The sequence below is a fragment of the Pelecanus crispus genome, chromosome 2 (assembly GCF_030463565.1).
Source record: "Pelecanus crispus isolate bPelCri1 chromosome 2, bPelCri1.pri, whole genome shotgun sequence".
In the NCBI taxonomy this organism is placed as follows: domain Eukaryota; kingdom Metazoa; phylum Chordata; class Aves; order Pelecaniformes; family Pelecanidae; genus Pelecanus; species Pelecanus crispus.
In genome coordinates, this window is record NC_134644.1 from 106749334 (window position 1) to 106765783 (window position 16450).

General features: G+C 40.8%; 1 protein-coding gene across 1 annotated transcript in view; it reads right to left on the reverse strand.

The window, feature by feature from the left end:
* Positions 1–7839, reverse strand: part of LOC142592880 (uncharacterized) — a 41203-nt gene extending 33364 nt beyond the window's left edge. The window contains exons 1-2 of the mRNA XM_075705039.1: positions 7718–7839; positions 6540–6622 (exon numbers count right to left, since the gene is read on the reverse strand). Coding sequence (XP_075561154.1) covers positions 6540–6622; positions 7718–7839 — 205 coding nt within the window. The remainder of the gene's footprint in view (positions 1–6539; positions 6623–7717) is intronic.
* Positions 7840–16450: the final 8611 nt, after the last annotated feature.

Genomic DNA, 16450 nt, shown 5'->3' on the forward strand with positions numbered 1-16450 from the left:
ATTGCACTTGGATTACTGCTTTTGTTAATATTAGAAATGGAGGTCCACAACTGAAGCTAATGGGTCCATTTTACCTGTGACACCTTCTTGAGGTTTCTTTATTTAAAAAAAAAAAAAGCAAGAAGCAAAAAACCCAGAACTACATCAGGAATGAAGATTCTCACACATTAGGTAAGAAACTTATTCTCTGTCCTGGGTTGTGTGGTGCAAGCAAGTTTCAACAGCTGTTTTTGAGCTAAGACTATGAAAAGTTAGGGTAACTTTTAACAAAGTGTCTAACTTTGAGAAGCCAAAGCTCAAAAACTGCTGCGTTTTAGGTTCAAACCTCAAGCACGCAGTCATCTGTAAGAGCTACTGCATAAATTAGTTTTCCACACAATTCAAGATCACAGGTAATCTAACAAAAAATTCACATGCATAGTTAAGTATTATGTAAACATAATTTAGTTGTTCCTATATACACTCTTCAAATAATATCAGCTAGATGTTAGCAGCCCATACACAGAAATTTTAACTCTTCAAGCTTATACTAAGCAAATCAAGTATTTTTGCAAAAGAAAAACTCTACAGTTCAAGCCTCTTTGATCATGAAGATAAGCTGCAGAACGTAACAGCATACTTGAGACCAAACATAAACTATACAGCAGCAAGGCAATTTTCTTGTAACTGGAACCTAGCTATCTTAACATTCTAAGTATCAACACAAAAATGTCCAATTAAAATGCTCTTCCAGCTTGGTTGATTTTAATGCCATACAGAAGGACAGAAAAGTTGCCCACACATCAGGTATTTTCAACCACAGGTTCTGATGCACGACAACCAGGGCAAGAGGTGTAGCAGAAATGAGAACACTGAAATGGTGAAGACAAAAACTAACAACTCTTTTCACAGAGCTGAACACTCCTTGTTTCTAATGAGGTTGCAGAGTCCTCAATGCAGATTCCTCTCCTTTTGGAACACAGTAGGTATTTCTACACTATCTATCCCCAGATATGAAGTGACAGCAAGGAACCTTGAATCCTTGATAGAACCAGAACAATCTTCATCTGTGCTCCAAATACAGTTCACAGAAGAGGCAACACACTTCTGCTGGTGCCATACCTGCAAAGGGCTGTTCAAAATACAGAAGACATTCCACTCCACGATTTCCTCTCTAGCAAACCGAGTACTAAAGATAACATGTATTTGCAAAACCAGAAAAAGATATCACATACCATCATATTCCAGGTATTTGCATATCAGGTATATTTTATCTAGGAACTGCTCCCTCAAAAGGGCCTAGCTTTTTACTCAGCTATCAAAAAAAAAAAACCAAAAAAACAAACCCACCTTTCATGCAGTATATCCCCCATTGCTCTTTCAGACTTGGTTCAATGAAAAGCATTAGTAAACTTATATAAACATTCTTTTCTAACCATTTTACCAGAATGGCTAAATGTAACATTCAACTGTTTTTCAAAGTATATAATACAAGCCAATTCCAAATTCCAAAGAGCTAAGGCCTATATGCATATGTATGGAAGCTATTTTGCCTAAGTCATTTTCCACCCACCCACCCCCCACCAATACCTATTCAGCAACAAACCCACATAACCCATCAGTATGCAACTGTACAAGGGTCATAATCACTCAATGCAGAAGATATATAGAGCCTTGTACTGTGGTCATCCCAACCCCACAATCTTTCGTCCATCAGTACTTTTTACAGGGATTTGGCCTCATGAACTATCAGCACTACAAAAAATTCAGTGTGTATTCTGCTTATTACTCAAGCTCCAGTTCAAGGACACAGAAATCAGCATAGCATGAACACCTTAGTCAGTAAGAAATACAACCTCTTAGCACAACAAAGAATGAATTCTCAGGGATAGAAACTAAATGAACTCTAAAGAGGTACACCATATAGAATTAAAATATTACCTAATATGTTGTAAATTAAGTATTCAAAGATGAGAACTTCTATGTTTGTTTCACATATCACAGAATGTAAGTGGCAACAATTTTATCTAATTACATAACTGATCATCTATTATTTGACTAGAGCAACTACTCTGAGACTTGTTCAGAAAAAATATTCACATAAATTTCAAAGTGCAAATGGAAAAGGCTTCAAATAAACAAAACTCAATCTAGTAACAAACTAGGAAGAAAGTCATTGCACTGGCTAATCATTTGCTTGAAATGTTTTTTTTATTTACTTCTATTTTACAATGCAGTATGTCATCCAGTCTATTTCTGTCCCTTGAAATCAATCACACATCAATCCAGTGGGTTACAGAGCATTAAGCCTGCAAATATACAAATAAAAGGCAAATGAAACAACTCAGGACTCACTTTCTTGAAAGTACATAGACTTAGCTCAATGCACCAAATTACTAGCCTCCAACAGAGTCAAAGGAATTCTACAAGGCTGTAGGTATAGGCTTATTCTCTTTTAGTTTGAGAAGTAACAAGATATTCTGGGTAAGAATAAAACTTCTGTCAAATTTATAACAAATCTGGGTAGTCTGCCCAAGCTGCCATGAAGAGACAGGTATTATTTACATGCTCCCCTCCAGCAGCAAATGATTTAGGCACTGTCAGTTCAAACACCCAGACTGAGAATCAGTACAGGAAAAACACCCTAAAAATCTCTTAACTCATCAAAAGCAGTATCTCTGGAGTCTGAGAAGTGTAGCACACATGAATTAGATTTCCTCAAAAAAAAAAAAGATGTCTTAATTCTTTGGTTATACATAGATCACTAACAAAAATCTCCGTAGTTCTATGGAAGCAATGCATCTGATACAATTTAAGAAGTATGCTTAGATGCTTGGGAAGTGGCCTTTTTCAAATAAGTTATGCATTCTGATGCTATTGTTTAGGAGTCCATGGTACTGACATACAGGTGAGCAAAGCAATCAACATATAAAAATGAAACAAAGGTATGTGGAAGCAACCTAAATAAACTTCTTAAACACCTACTCAAAATGCAGAATAACCAAACTACCCAGGTGACCAAAAAAAAGAGATACAATAACCATGTACACAAAGTCAACTGAAGTATTCCTACAAATCTGTCAGACAGTCAAGCTTTACTAGTGCAGCTATGCAAAATAACACATTTTACTTTGAATAGCTATGGGAAACGTAGGTCAATGAAGTGAGAATAATTTCACACATGTACTAAAGTGTTTACATTTGTTTCTTGGAATTTTCCCAGTGACTGTCATTCTCCTGATGAAGGGTTATTCCTTGTATTTTTGAAACTTCCTCTGGTGGAGGACAAGCACAAAGTATCTTTACCAATGCCATTTTAAAAACAAATCAGTAGCTGAAAGAAAAAAAAAAAGTCACCTGACTGAAGTGATAAAAAGTGGCTGCCAAGTTGGCCAGTGTTGCGATTTAGGTAAAGAACTACCATCTTCGTTTCGTTACGTTGCCAGGACATCCAACAGCACCCTGGCTTGTATCAGGAATGGTGTGGCCAGCAGGAGCAGGGAGGTGATTGTCCCCCTGTACTCGGCGCTGGTGAGGCTGCACATGGAATACTGTGTCCAGTCTCGTATTGAGGGGCCCAAAAAAGACATTGAGGTGCTGGAGTGTGTTCAGAGAAGGGCAACGAAGCTGGTGAAGGGTCTGGAGCACAGGCCTTATGAGGAGCGGCTGAGGGAACTGGGATTATTTAGCTTAGAGAAGAGGAGGCTGAGGGGAGACCTTACCGCTCTCTACAACTACCTGAAAGGAGGTGGTAGTGAGGTGGGTGTTGGTCTCTTCTCCCAAGTAGTTAGCAATAGGACAAGAGGAAGTGGGCTCAAGCTGCACCAGGGGAGGTTTAGATTAGAAATTAGGAAAAATTTCTTTACGGAAAGGGTAGTCAAGCATTGGAACAGGCTGCCCAGAGAGGTGGTGGAGTCACCATCCCTGGAAGCGTTCAAAAAACAGGTAGACGTGGCACTCTGGGACATGGTTTAGTCTAGTCTGCCCTTGATTGGTTTAGTGTGGACTTGGTAGTGTAGGTTAATGGTTGGACTGGATGATCTTAAAGGTCTTTTCCAACCTAAACGATTCTATGATTCTATTCTATGATCCTTTGGTATTATTCTGAACAGGAACTCCTCTAGTAAGGGGCAAACTAAGAGCTATTCACTATCAACACCTAGCCTGTATCAAAAAGGAACATTACTGGGATTGTTTAGCCTGGAGAAGAAGAGGCTGAGGGGAAGCCTTATCGCTCTCTACAACTACCTGAAAGGAGGTGGTAGTGAGGTGGGTGTTGGTCTCTTCTCCCAAGTAGTTAGTGATAGGACAAGAGGAAATGGCCTCAAGCTGTGTCAGGGGAGGTTTAGATTGGGTATTAGGAAAAATTTCTTCACAGAAAGGGTTGTCAAGCATTCAAACAGGCTGCCCAGAGAGGTGGTGGAGTCACCATCCCTGGAGGTGTTCAGACGTGGCACTTGGGGACATGGTTTAGTGGGCATGGTGGTGTTGGGTTGATGATTGGACTGATGGTCTTAGAGCTCCTTTCCAACCTTAATGATTCCTAGTTTTTACTTACATTAAAAAATAATCCAGCCACCAAGCCAGGAAACATGAAATTACTACTCTACCCTTAATTGGTTTAGTGGTGGACTTGGTAGTGTTAGGTTAATGGTTGGACTGGATGATCTTAAAGGTCTTTTCCAACCTAAACGATTCTATAAGCTCAGGACTTTTATGGTTACTTCAAACTTGGCGATACAAAAACTTCTCATGATAACTCAATGAATTCTATTCTTCTGCCAAAACATACAACAGATTTCGTAATTTAAAGTGAGGAATTAGAGGTAATTGAAGACAATGATGATGCAATCTTGAAGAGTTATTCCTACGGAAACACAGTCACATGACTTACCAGTACTCCACACACCAGCACTAACCTTTAACATATAACAAGCATCCAGTTATCAACCTGCCTGATTCTTGTTCACTATCAGTTTGCAGTCCTTCATAAACTCACTAAAGTTTGATAGAGGTAGCCTGGCATACACTGATTTCCAAGAGTGAAACAGAAGGAAAACTACATACAGATTTTCTAAGAAAATAATCACTAGTCTTTCCACTTTAAAAAGGAAGAAACAGCAATAACTGGATTGCTATGAAGGTTAGCTAGGATATAAAGAGAAACAACCACAAAACCAAAGGAACTTCTTGCATCAGCAAGAACATTTGGCAGGACATGAAAAAATACCACAGTACTGTACGATTCTACTCTATCGATTAACAGGGAACAAGGAGACTAAATCCTGAGGAAAAGTGTTTGGAGGAAGCAGAGCAACTGACTCAAATAAGAGTCAATGCTATTAAAGTGATCAGCAAATAAGTAAGAAAATACTATTCATCTGTCTTGAAAACCACGAGGTGGGGAGATGCCCCTCATCTACAGCTAAAAGAAAAAGGGCACAGAAACGCTTGAGAAAGACAGTATTGCAGTTAGTCTTTAGTGTTCCAGGAAGAAAAAAAAAATGTCATTAAGAAAACATTACAGCAGGCACTGCAGTTCCACAACAATACAAACAATCTGATTACAGCAATCGTAAGTACCAGAGGAAAGTACAGACAACTGAGTATGTCTCAACTTTATAGACTGAAAATGTGGAATTTTAAACAAAAGATAATCATCAGCCAATCAACAGTCAAAAGCTCAGTCAAACAACATTAATAAAAGCCTCATCTCTAAATACAGCCTCACAGAACATTGCCTAATAACTTAAGCACAAAACAAGCAAAGGCAGTAAACCAGGAAGTTGGTACTGAGATGCTTCAAACAAACAAGCAGAACCATATGACTTGGTAGTTAAGCCTATGTAACTCCTGCAAGAAATCTGAATTCATGTTACTATCAAAGTAACAAGCTAGCTAGTTTTATTCAAAGCACAGGTGAGCTACATAGACTCAGAAAACAGAGCAGTACTTTTACCAGCTCTATCCAAAACAGATGTTTGCATTCTTTCACCACCTGTGACTTCTGTGTAATTCAAATGTTAATTTCACAATTAACACACATTTAGGTACAGTTATGTTTCAAGTTACATGCCATGCAAAACAGCATTGTGACATTCCCACCTCATCTTTTTCTCCGGATTTTTCAAGCAAATTACTGTTTACAGATCCACCCATGAGTTACATAAGCACTTGGAAGCCACGTGAAATAAATTACAGAATTTTACAAGAATCCAGGTTTGATTAAATTTGCATATATACTTAATATGGAAAAAAGTTACCTTTCTATGCTTTGCACCACGATAGTGTGACTGAAGACTTATAGAACTCATACATGGAACTTTACAAACCTAAAAAGATAAATTGAAAGCACATCTTCAGTTATGCTATAGATATTCTGTAGTTGGTGAGTTATAAGAACTGGAAATACATCCGTTTCTACAGCATAATTCTTAAGGTCTTCTTTGGCTTAAACAGTACAAGTAGCATGACATTTAGAAGAGCAGCATACCACTAAAGTGACCAGATATAGTGTGCAGAACTGTTCAAATAATACTTAAATACATGGTTAAATATACCAGGTGGTACAATTCTTTTAAGACCCTCCCTCTTCCCTCCTACCACCACTTTCTGGATTCCTAGTTTTCTAAACTTCTCCAGGCTGGAAAGCCAACAAAAAGGGATGATCATACAGTGACTAGAAAGGAACAGAGACAAAATTATGCCCTAGAATAACTGCAGCTCTGTTCATTGTTAGATCAAAAGGGTCAGAACAACAATGGAGAAAGACATCTGCATTTCATTAAGACCCACAGACACACATATACCATTAGAATAATTAACAGAAAACAATACAGATCTACAATTATTTCTTACTATCTTTAGCTAAAAAAAGCAATGACTAATACATGGTAATATTGTCTATTCTCTTGACATACTGTCCCAGAAGTTTAATGCACCAGAAAAAAAATCACTGCTAGAACAATATATGACTGACAAATTTAACATGCTCTGACACAGACTTGTAGCCTTTACAGATAAATGAGCCTTTACAGTCCCCTATGAGAAATACTTAACAGATTTGAAAGACTACAATTAAGAACCATTATATTGCACCTGTGACTGCTCAGGAACAAACTGAATTCACCAAATCCTAAGAGAAGTAGCTCTTCCAGGCACCGACCACGTTATTCTCCACATTAACAGCTTTTCTCACTTACAAGTCTGCCACACTACATCTAGGTTAGGTCTGCATTTCTAAGAGCAGGGGCTTTAGTATCTCAGGCCTGCATTTTAGCGTATAGTCTGAAAAGCCATCAAGAAACGCACTCACTTCACAATAAAATATTTTTTTTTCAGATTCCGGCTTGCCATCTTCTGGCTTAACTTCTTCGGTCACAGTGCTCATCCTGCAAAACTGGTTCACTGCGCACAATGAGAAAAAAATAAACCCAACTCTTGCTTATACGGTACTTTTCAGCAAACAATCGGGGGCGGGAGGGAAGCGTTAGCCGGATGAATTAAGTTATTTTGTTTCAACGCATTTGTTTCAAGGCATTTCTAAACGAAACCACATCTTCTGTCACCAGGACACCTTTGCAGCCTTAAGCTACCCTCCCCGTCCGTCTCGCTGGAGAGGTTTCACAGAGGAGCCGGCCCCCCGGGAGCGCTGCTCTCCGGCCGCGCACACCCCCGCCGCTCCCGCCTACCCCCGCGAGCCGCCGAAGACACGGCGGTACCTCAGCGCCGCTCTCACCCGCTGCCCGCCGGCGCCTGCTTCAGCGGGGCGCCCGGGCCCGGCGCCGCCCCCGCCGGCCCGTCCCCAGGCGGGCCGGTAACTGCAGCCACCCCGCAGAGCGCGCGCGAGCCCAGCGGCATCCGGGGAGCGCGAGCCCCGCCGCTCGTCACTTCCGCTGCTTCCCAGCGACGGGGAGGCAGCCGGGGGCCGAAACCGGCGACCGCCCCGGCGCCACGCCCCCGCCGGGAGGCAGGTAGCCAATAGGCAAGAAGCCGCTCGCCTCAGCCAATGGGGAGGCCGGGGCCGCCTCGCGCGGCGGGGAGCCGGAGCCCTCCCCTCCCTCCCCGGCGGCTTCCTAGCGACCCCTGGCGGGCCGGGCGAGGCCAGCGCAAGGGAAATAACGGAAAGTAACGGCCGCGTCCCCCCCGCCCCGCCCCGCCCCGCCCCGCCGCGGGCAGCGGGGGGACCGGCAGCGCGGCCGTGGCGTTTGCAACCTCCGGGCCTTGGGGAAGGGGCAGGAGACACACTCGGCAGCGGTTTTAATTTAAATGCAAATATTTATTTTAAAATGTCTTAGCTTTACACTTCTGACTGGTAATAAATGTAAAATATAATTTAAGAAATACACTTGAAAGTTCCTTCTAAAAGCAGACTGAGGAAACAGTACAAAAAAATAACAGAAAAGTGCACCGGTTTTAACAAAATTCCGAAATACCAAATCCGCCTTTTACTGCCTGTTTTTAAAGTAGCCCTATACGCTATAGGTATAGGTATAGGTATAGCCCAAGCGCTATACCTTGACGCCTATCGCGCTTGTATACGAAGCAGCACCGTCGATACCGGTGGGGTTACCTGTTACCGACGGCATTTTCATGAACTCGTTTTGCTTTCGCAGGAGTTGCGGGGTTGACTCCCCCCCGGGGCGGCCGCTGGGGCTGGGGCTGCGCCTGCCCGCCACGGGCCTGCCTGAACACTTCGGCTGTCGAAGCGGCCTCGGTCAAATGGGGGATTGCACTTCTGCCTGACGCTGCTCTTTTGGCAAAATTTTTGAAGCATGCGTGCCCGGGTCGCGTGCCGAAATGCGCACGTTTGCGTGCGCAAACCGGTACGTTTTCAAAGAATGCGCGGGTGGTTGTGGTGTTCTCTCCAGAAATGTGCCCTTAATTCTGGGAACCGCGCAATACCGGTTAGGCCAAAACTGTTGGTCGATCTTCACGCACCTTTTTTTTTTTTTAATCCTGTCCTCCACTGTGTTTCTTCAGGAGGAGCAGGAATGGCACTTTTAATATAGGATTATTAGCCGAGTTTGATGACAGACTATACCCCTTTTCAAGATGAATGATATTGTCTGTACTGGTGTTTTTCATGGGCATTTCTGTAACAGTCAAAGGCCTTTACATGGAGTCAACGTTAAAACGTGTGATAATTCTTTGTGGTTCTAATCTCAAAACCTAAAATAGACTAATTGAAAACACTACACTGTACATGTTGTGTAATGCTTCCATACCCTTCTTTTAAAAAAAAAAAATTACATATTAAAAGTGCAATTGCACCATGAAAGAATAAACACGTGTAGAAAAAAATGAGAGAAGCAAAAAAGGAGGAAATCAGTTCCTTGATTTTTTGAAAGCGAGACCAGGTCTAAACACAAAAGGATTTGGCAGTATATATACTTGCAGGACTAAACTGCTGGTGGCAGCTCGGAGTTTCTTGGCAGTACAGCCTCCTGAAGAGAGGATGATGTTTCACCAGCAGTGACCTTTTTTCTGTTTTAGGAGTACAGCTGTAATTAGTGAGTACCTCTGTCTTATTAAGGAGGGCAGGGGGGAAATGGGGGATTGCACTTCTGCCTAACACTGTTCTTTTGGCAAAATTTTTGAAGCATGCCTAGGGTGGAAATAAAGCTACAGACACAGAAAACAGAAAGGGTGGAGGCCACAATGTACCATCCTATAAAATCACAAAGATAGAAAAGCCAGAGGAAGAAAAAGCAAGTTTTTTTGATGGACACAACTGCCTGTAAGGAAGAAAGCGTTCTTTGGTTTTGTTAAGAAGCTGGGGGGGGGGGGAAGGGGTTTGAGAAAGGACCCTTTCAGAAAAGGGAAGGTTATTGACCATGCAGAGAAAGAATCTTTTTGGCTATGGTAAGAGTAGAAAGAAAACTGAATACTGTTACTGAGAATTGAGATAACTTTTGCCTCTTTGAAGTTCTTTCTTAGAACGACAAAATGTAAAAAAAACACACAACAGTTGATGCTTGCTTCTCCTTATCTCACATTTTAAATGAACAAAGGAAGGATGCATACAGTCCAAAAGTTAAAAAAAAAAAAAAAAAAAGAGGTTCAGAAGGGAGAGTAGGGGGGATAAGGAAGGGAGAGACCAAAGTGGGACGTAAGAAGAGGCAAAACAGCGGAGTAATTCCTATTACACCCTCCTGTGCAAAATGGGGAGCTCTAGACCAGAACTTCACCTGATTTTTTTAACATCTCCTTTTAATTAGTTAAATACAATTACTGAGACTAGCTAAGCAGCTGATGTTCTTTCTATTACCTTCTGCCACGTTTTTTTGTATTAGTCATTGGAATACCGGAATTCTGCCAATACAAATGTGAAACTGGAAGTTTTGGCTGTTGTACAGCTGTCCCTGGAGCCCTGTTGCATCAAGGAAATCCCGAGAAGCTTCAGACTGCACAGTTAAGAGCACCAGCTGCACAACTGAGCTACAATGACCAGCGGCAAGAGGGTTGACGCAGACACTGAATTTGCGAGAGTTTCAAAGGCAAACCCCAGGAAAGGAACAGGAGGACTTCATGCCTCCTGGAATGATGTCTTCAGTCTGATTGAGAAATACAACTTAGCACTGAATTAGCACTGAATTACCTCAATCTTTGTTTTCAAGAAATTGTTTGCAGCCTGAAAAGTTAAAAATTCAATTCTACAGAAAAAATAAGGATGTATTTTCAGAACAGAGAATTATTAGCAGTGGATGGAGAATTAATGCTGTAGTCACAGAATAATTACACCTTGACGGCGATATATCAATCAAGGTGATCTTTTTTCTCCCCAGAATTTGTTTTAACAGTCTTTTTTTTACTTTCCCTCCAAACCTCCACTGAAGAAAGTCTTTGCCTAAGCACAGGCAAGTGTTTGGATCTCCATATGTTTTTTTTTTTTTAAAAAGTACTTTGTGGTTTTGCTATATTTTTCAGCCTGTCACTGATGATTTTATTCAGAAGAATTTCTGATAGCGTGATAGGAAAATGTATTTATAATGACAGGAACATATGCCATGTGTATTCAAACATGACAAAGATATATTTGTCAGGGTGGTAGTGTCTATAAACATAAGCTAACGGCAGCTCTCTTGTATGAGTCTCCTTCAGCTAGATGAGAACCTTGTGACTACAACCTGAGCATGGCTACCTGCAGAATCTCTTTGCTCAGTACATGTTACAGAAGTCTGCTTCAGTTGTGACACATGATTTCACATAGGACTTTGCAAGATTTAAAAGACAGGAAGAAACTCCAGGGAAAGAAACTCCTTTTCTGTCAAGAAATTTTCTACAATCTGGTTTAGGTTTAGGGTTTTTCTCTCAATATAATCAGAAAAGTCTTTCCATTTTGAATGTTTACACTAAGACAGTAGAGAGAAAGAAAGGAAAAGAAGAGAGCAGAAAGAAAAGGCGAGAAAAATAGAACAACGGCTCTATACCTCTGTCATTCTGAGGTCGGGTTTTTTAGTTACATGACATTCTGATGAAAGAAAATGAGTACGTTACCTTTTTTCCCACTACCTAAGGCAATGTATGTATTCATTGGTAGGGGAAATGGTGTCTTTTAAATATTTCAATTAAAAAATCACACATTGTTGAGACAAATTAATGGCTTTTCTGAAATAACTACAGTAGGTGAGGCTGTCCTACTTAAGTTCCAATATGGCTTCAACACAAAGAGTTAAGAAAGGCTTCTAGGCAGCAGAAATTGATCTTATCCCATAGAATATTCCTTGCCTCAGGCTTGTTGCCTCTCACTTAAGCATTTTAAGTAGCAGAATTTCCAGAAGAATTGCACATGCCCTGTTGGTCTCAATACCATATCAAAGGATCAGCACCTAAACTCTTACTGAACTGGCTGATGCACAAATGTCAGACCTCCCTATGCTGTCCAGAGGAGATTCAGTTCTAAGGATTTTAAGACTACATCACTCTGTTCTAATGAAGGGTGATTAAAACGTAGAGATATACTTCACATTACGGTGTTACAATCAAGGAGTAGGAAGTCAGTCTTTGCTACAGAGAATTTAGGTACAGTCCCTTGATCTTTCATTTCACTAGTCAGATCGCCAAACTGAGGACCAGCTGAAACCAGTTGAACCCTTGCACACTGCTGCCCTCACTTCAGATTTTCAAAACAAAGCTCTACTTTGGTATCCAAAGAGTCTAAAGTGAATATAAATTATTGATAGTGTTATCTACAGTGGAGGTCTGCCCCAGTTTCAGCCACTGGTGTAACTGCATCCCAGCAAACCTTAGAAGCAGCAGAAAAATCCACTCTTTTTGCTGTACAAGTTTACCCCTAGCTCAAATCAGGTTGGTTTTCTGTAAAAATAGTGGCTTACAATGGCGTACTTCAGTTGGACTAGCATTTTTACGGTGCTCAGGAGCTGTGTGCTGGTAGCTAAACTCAGGCCACATTCTCAGTAAAGACAAGACCTTAATCGGAAGCTTTAGCACTGATAATAGTCCCCGCTGTCTGTGGACCAAGTAACATCTCAGAGAGAGACACATTCTCAGAACTTTTAGAACTGCTCACCTTCCATACCAAAAAATACCCTCCCTGAACACCAGAATTCATGAGTTCATTCTGTCTCAGACTCTGGAGAGCTTATGGCTAAAGGAGTTTGAATGCTATCATCAGTCAGGTGTTAGAGGCACGCACTAGAAAACGAAAGGCATTTCTTTCAGCCTGAACACTCCAAGTTCATATCAGGCAGGCGTTTGACTAGGCATTTCTTCTACAAGAAGAATCTTTAAATTGTTGTTAAAATGTATGCATTGGGAGGCTCCTGAAACAGACTCGAGGGCTGCGCTTGAGGGACACAAATAACAGCTCATTAAGGTTAAAAGCTAAACACCAGTGATTGAAAACATCTTAAACCCTGCTTCTCAGTGCTAGTTTTTAAAATAATACCGAAGCAACAACAACCACTAAGAAAATGTAACCATTTGAAACAACTGCTGTGTCTTTCATGCTATTTACTGATCAGTGTCAGGGGATCATTAATGTCTGTATACGAAAAGCTTTTGTAAGATTAAATCAGTGGCAATTTAACAGGGTACAATGCAATGTCAGATTTCAGTCCAGACTCAATCCAGGGCACATGTCATGGGGAGAGGATGAAGGAATATCTGTGCCTTAAAAGCGGATGCCAAGAGATTCTTTTTTAGTATTTGCTTCCTCTGTTCTTTCCAAATGGTGCAATATACCAAATACTTAGAAGGAACTGGTCTTTGTTTACTATCAGCAGTGGTTAGCAATTGTTCAAAAAGAGGATAAGCTGCTGATCTCTTTATAAGTGCAGTTCTTGGGAGATTGCTGCATGTGTGTGATAAGTTAGACTAGAAAGAATTCTACTGATACCACATGTGAAACTTGGAATAACAACTCGGCCACAAATTAAGTGTGCCAAATTCAAACGTGATGCACAGGGTAAGTGTGTTTCTTGGGTTCAGACTTTATGGAACAGCAAGGAAGCAAATCTGCTTTGACTGCATTTACACAGGGGGGAGTCAGAAGGTGACATCTCACTTTTGAGTCACACATTCATCCATCCTCCTAGAAGAAGGCTGCTATATCTTTTTTATCAGATTAGATTCTTTTACACGCAGAAGCTTCATCTGCCTCTATAATATCAATTAAAATGTGTAAAATATGTCTGGGTTTGTTGGGAACATGAGAAAAATCACCCCAACTGAAATAAACCAGGAAAGCCTTAGAGTAGATAGAGTTATATCAACATAATAGCCTTTATTCTGTAACGGAGAGATCTGTAGAAAACTTCTGTTGTTAGTATAAGTTGCTTCTGCACTGAAGAGAGAAATCTGGCTGGTATAGTTCTCCCACTCTAGTGCTGCCAGGAAATAATTCTAAGCACAGACAAGGCATTCAGTGGGACAGTCCTCTACAGATTTGCACCTGGTGTGACCACTTACATCCGTGCAAAATGGCACCAGCATGTCCAGATGAGGATAATAGTGTTTTACAGTCATGTGGCATCAATGTAAATGACGAGAGAAGGTGCAAGGTAGGGCAAAACCAGGCCCAGGTGCTCTCATTCAGAGGGGTGTGACAGTGAGTCCAAGCATGGAATTAAACAAGCAGCTTTTCAGCAGTCATGCTGGTGTGTCCTCCACTTGCCCACAGCCGTCTATTCCCACACTACCCTGTCTCCACACTAGCCCATTTCTGCCAGGCAGCGGCAGAAGGAGCTGGACTGGAGAATATTACAGGGTTCATAGCACAACCCTACCAGCAGCTGTGCAGCCACGGCAGAGTGTCCGGCACTGGGACATAAGCAGTGCCACTGCTGCATGCCAAGCAAAGGCCTATGAGAGCTACTCTGAAAGAGTCTAAATAAGGAACTACTCTTATTTTTGTAGACAGCGAATAAACAAGACAGAGGTGTGCAGTGCCACTCATATCTGACAGTCTCACTCTACATGAGTAAGTGGTTTGCTTGCCCAGAAGTATTTTTGCAATTGGGATTAAATTTATGTGACATGAACAGTGGTGTACCAGAAAGCAGTGTAAATTCCACCATTATGGTCTCATTACCCCTTCTGAAAGGGGTCTGATGTTGCATTGCACCCACTGGTAAGAGTATTAAGCCAAGGACTGTCTCAAATAAGAGGCAGCACATAGCCAACAGGGAGCTGATTTACCTCAAACGCAAAAAAAGAGAGATGTTCTCATGGCTTGGGTATGGTGAGCTGGACTATGGCAGATTTAACCTGACCTATGGTAAGACATCGTTGCACTTTTTAACTGTCCACTCTTACCTTTCTGCTGGGAATACTGCCTTCTGCAGGACAGTCATCAAAAGGTACATGTGTTATCTCAACCATTTCAGTGTAAAGTGCAGCATTTCAGGTCAAACCGTTGTTCATAAGGACTTAAGAGACATGCAGAGAATGTATATCTTTACATCTGCCAGCTGTAATGTACAGACAGTAATTTGTATCAGAGGAGGCAGGCAGTCTTGGAGAAGAGCAGCCTCCCAGGTGAAGAACCATTCCCCTACCTGAAAACTATGTTTATCCCACATATTTATAGCACTTGGGAGAAGTTTATGCCACTTTTCTGGCATGTAAAGCCATGCCCTTAGTGACTAGTAGATAAAGAAATGAAGACATTATAATTATTTATAACATTTGGAAAAAAAACACATTCATTATAGGGCTTCTTTCAAAAAGCACATATACATCTAAGCTTTTTTTTAAATGATGTGGTTTTTATATAGGTGAAGTCGATATAAAGTTGAAATAGTGCAATTTTAAAATAAAAGTTAGTGCAGGAGTCAAACTACAACAACAACAAAAAACAAAACAGAAGTTGTAGATTTTTTTTTTTTTTTGGTGGCAATACATTACTGCTTGGGTTCAAAGGAAAGCATACAGATCTGTTTTCAAAAGCACCGAAGTGTACCAAAGTGCTTTTGAAAAGTATACACCCTCCCATTAGCTCTCAGTGAGATTAAGAGTTTCTTTTGGGAATGAAACTAGGATGCTTTTGGAAAGAGCATGTCTAATCTTAGTGTGGGATTTGGTTTTGATGTCAGGTGACAATGTCTAACAAGCTGCTATCAGTCAAAGAGATACTATCAAATAAAAAAGTGCATTTCCTTTGTTAATGTTACAAGTAACAGCAAGGAAAATAATTGGAGAAATATTTTCTTCTCATGTACATTTAACAGCACTTTGTAACTCATTTATAGAAGTGGATAACATCCCATCAGTCTTTCAAACAGCAACATGAAAGGCTGATGGCTTTAAAATGGAAAAATATGGGTACTAAAACATTAGTATTAGCAAGGAAACTTGGAAAGAACTTCCGTTTTAAGTGAAATAATTTCTAATGCATTTTGTGAAAGTAATTTGTTTTAATTAATGCTATCCTTTTAAATTAAGTTATGTTGGGAAGCCCTTGCCTGTTGCCATCAATTTAATGTTGAGATAAAGGAATAGCTGATGCTTCTCATTAGAGTAGCAAAAAAATAAAAATGCAAAAACTCCTAAGGTAAACTGGCCACATTGAAGACCATACACATTTTCTCTTTGCACAGAGGCTTCACATCAGCTTGAGAAAAACAAACAGAACAAAGGCAGGAAACAGAAATAGCTAGACCTTGGTAATGAACTGTAGACAAGAGAGGAAAGATGATAAAGACAAATTAGCAGGTATACCTGTGCAGTGAGTAATGATTATTTTTCTGTGCCTGAGGTTTTAGCTTGCTTGCTTGCTTGCTTTCTTGCTTGCTTTCTTGCTTGCTTTCTTGCTTGCTTTCTTTCCTTGTTTCCAAAGATTACTAAGAGAAAGGCAGTAGCCGGGGTAGAGGATATAGGATGTGTGTGTGTCTGTGTCTGTTTTTTCTCACACACAGATGCACACACATACACACACTCAAAATCTTTCCACTGACTTTGGAGTAACTCATTTAACCCAACTGGAAGAGAATCTACAACTTCTTGCTTT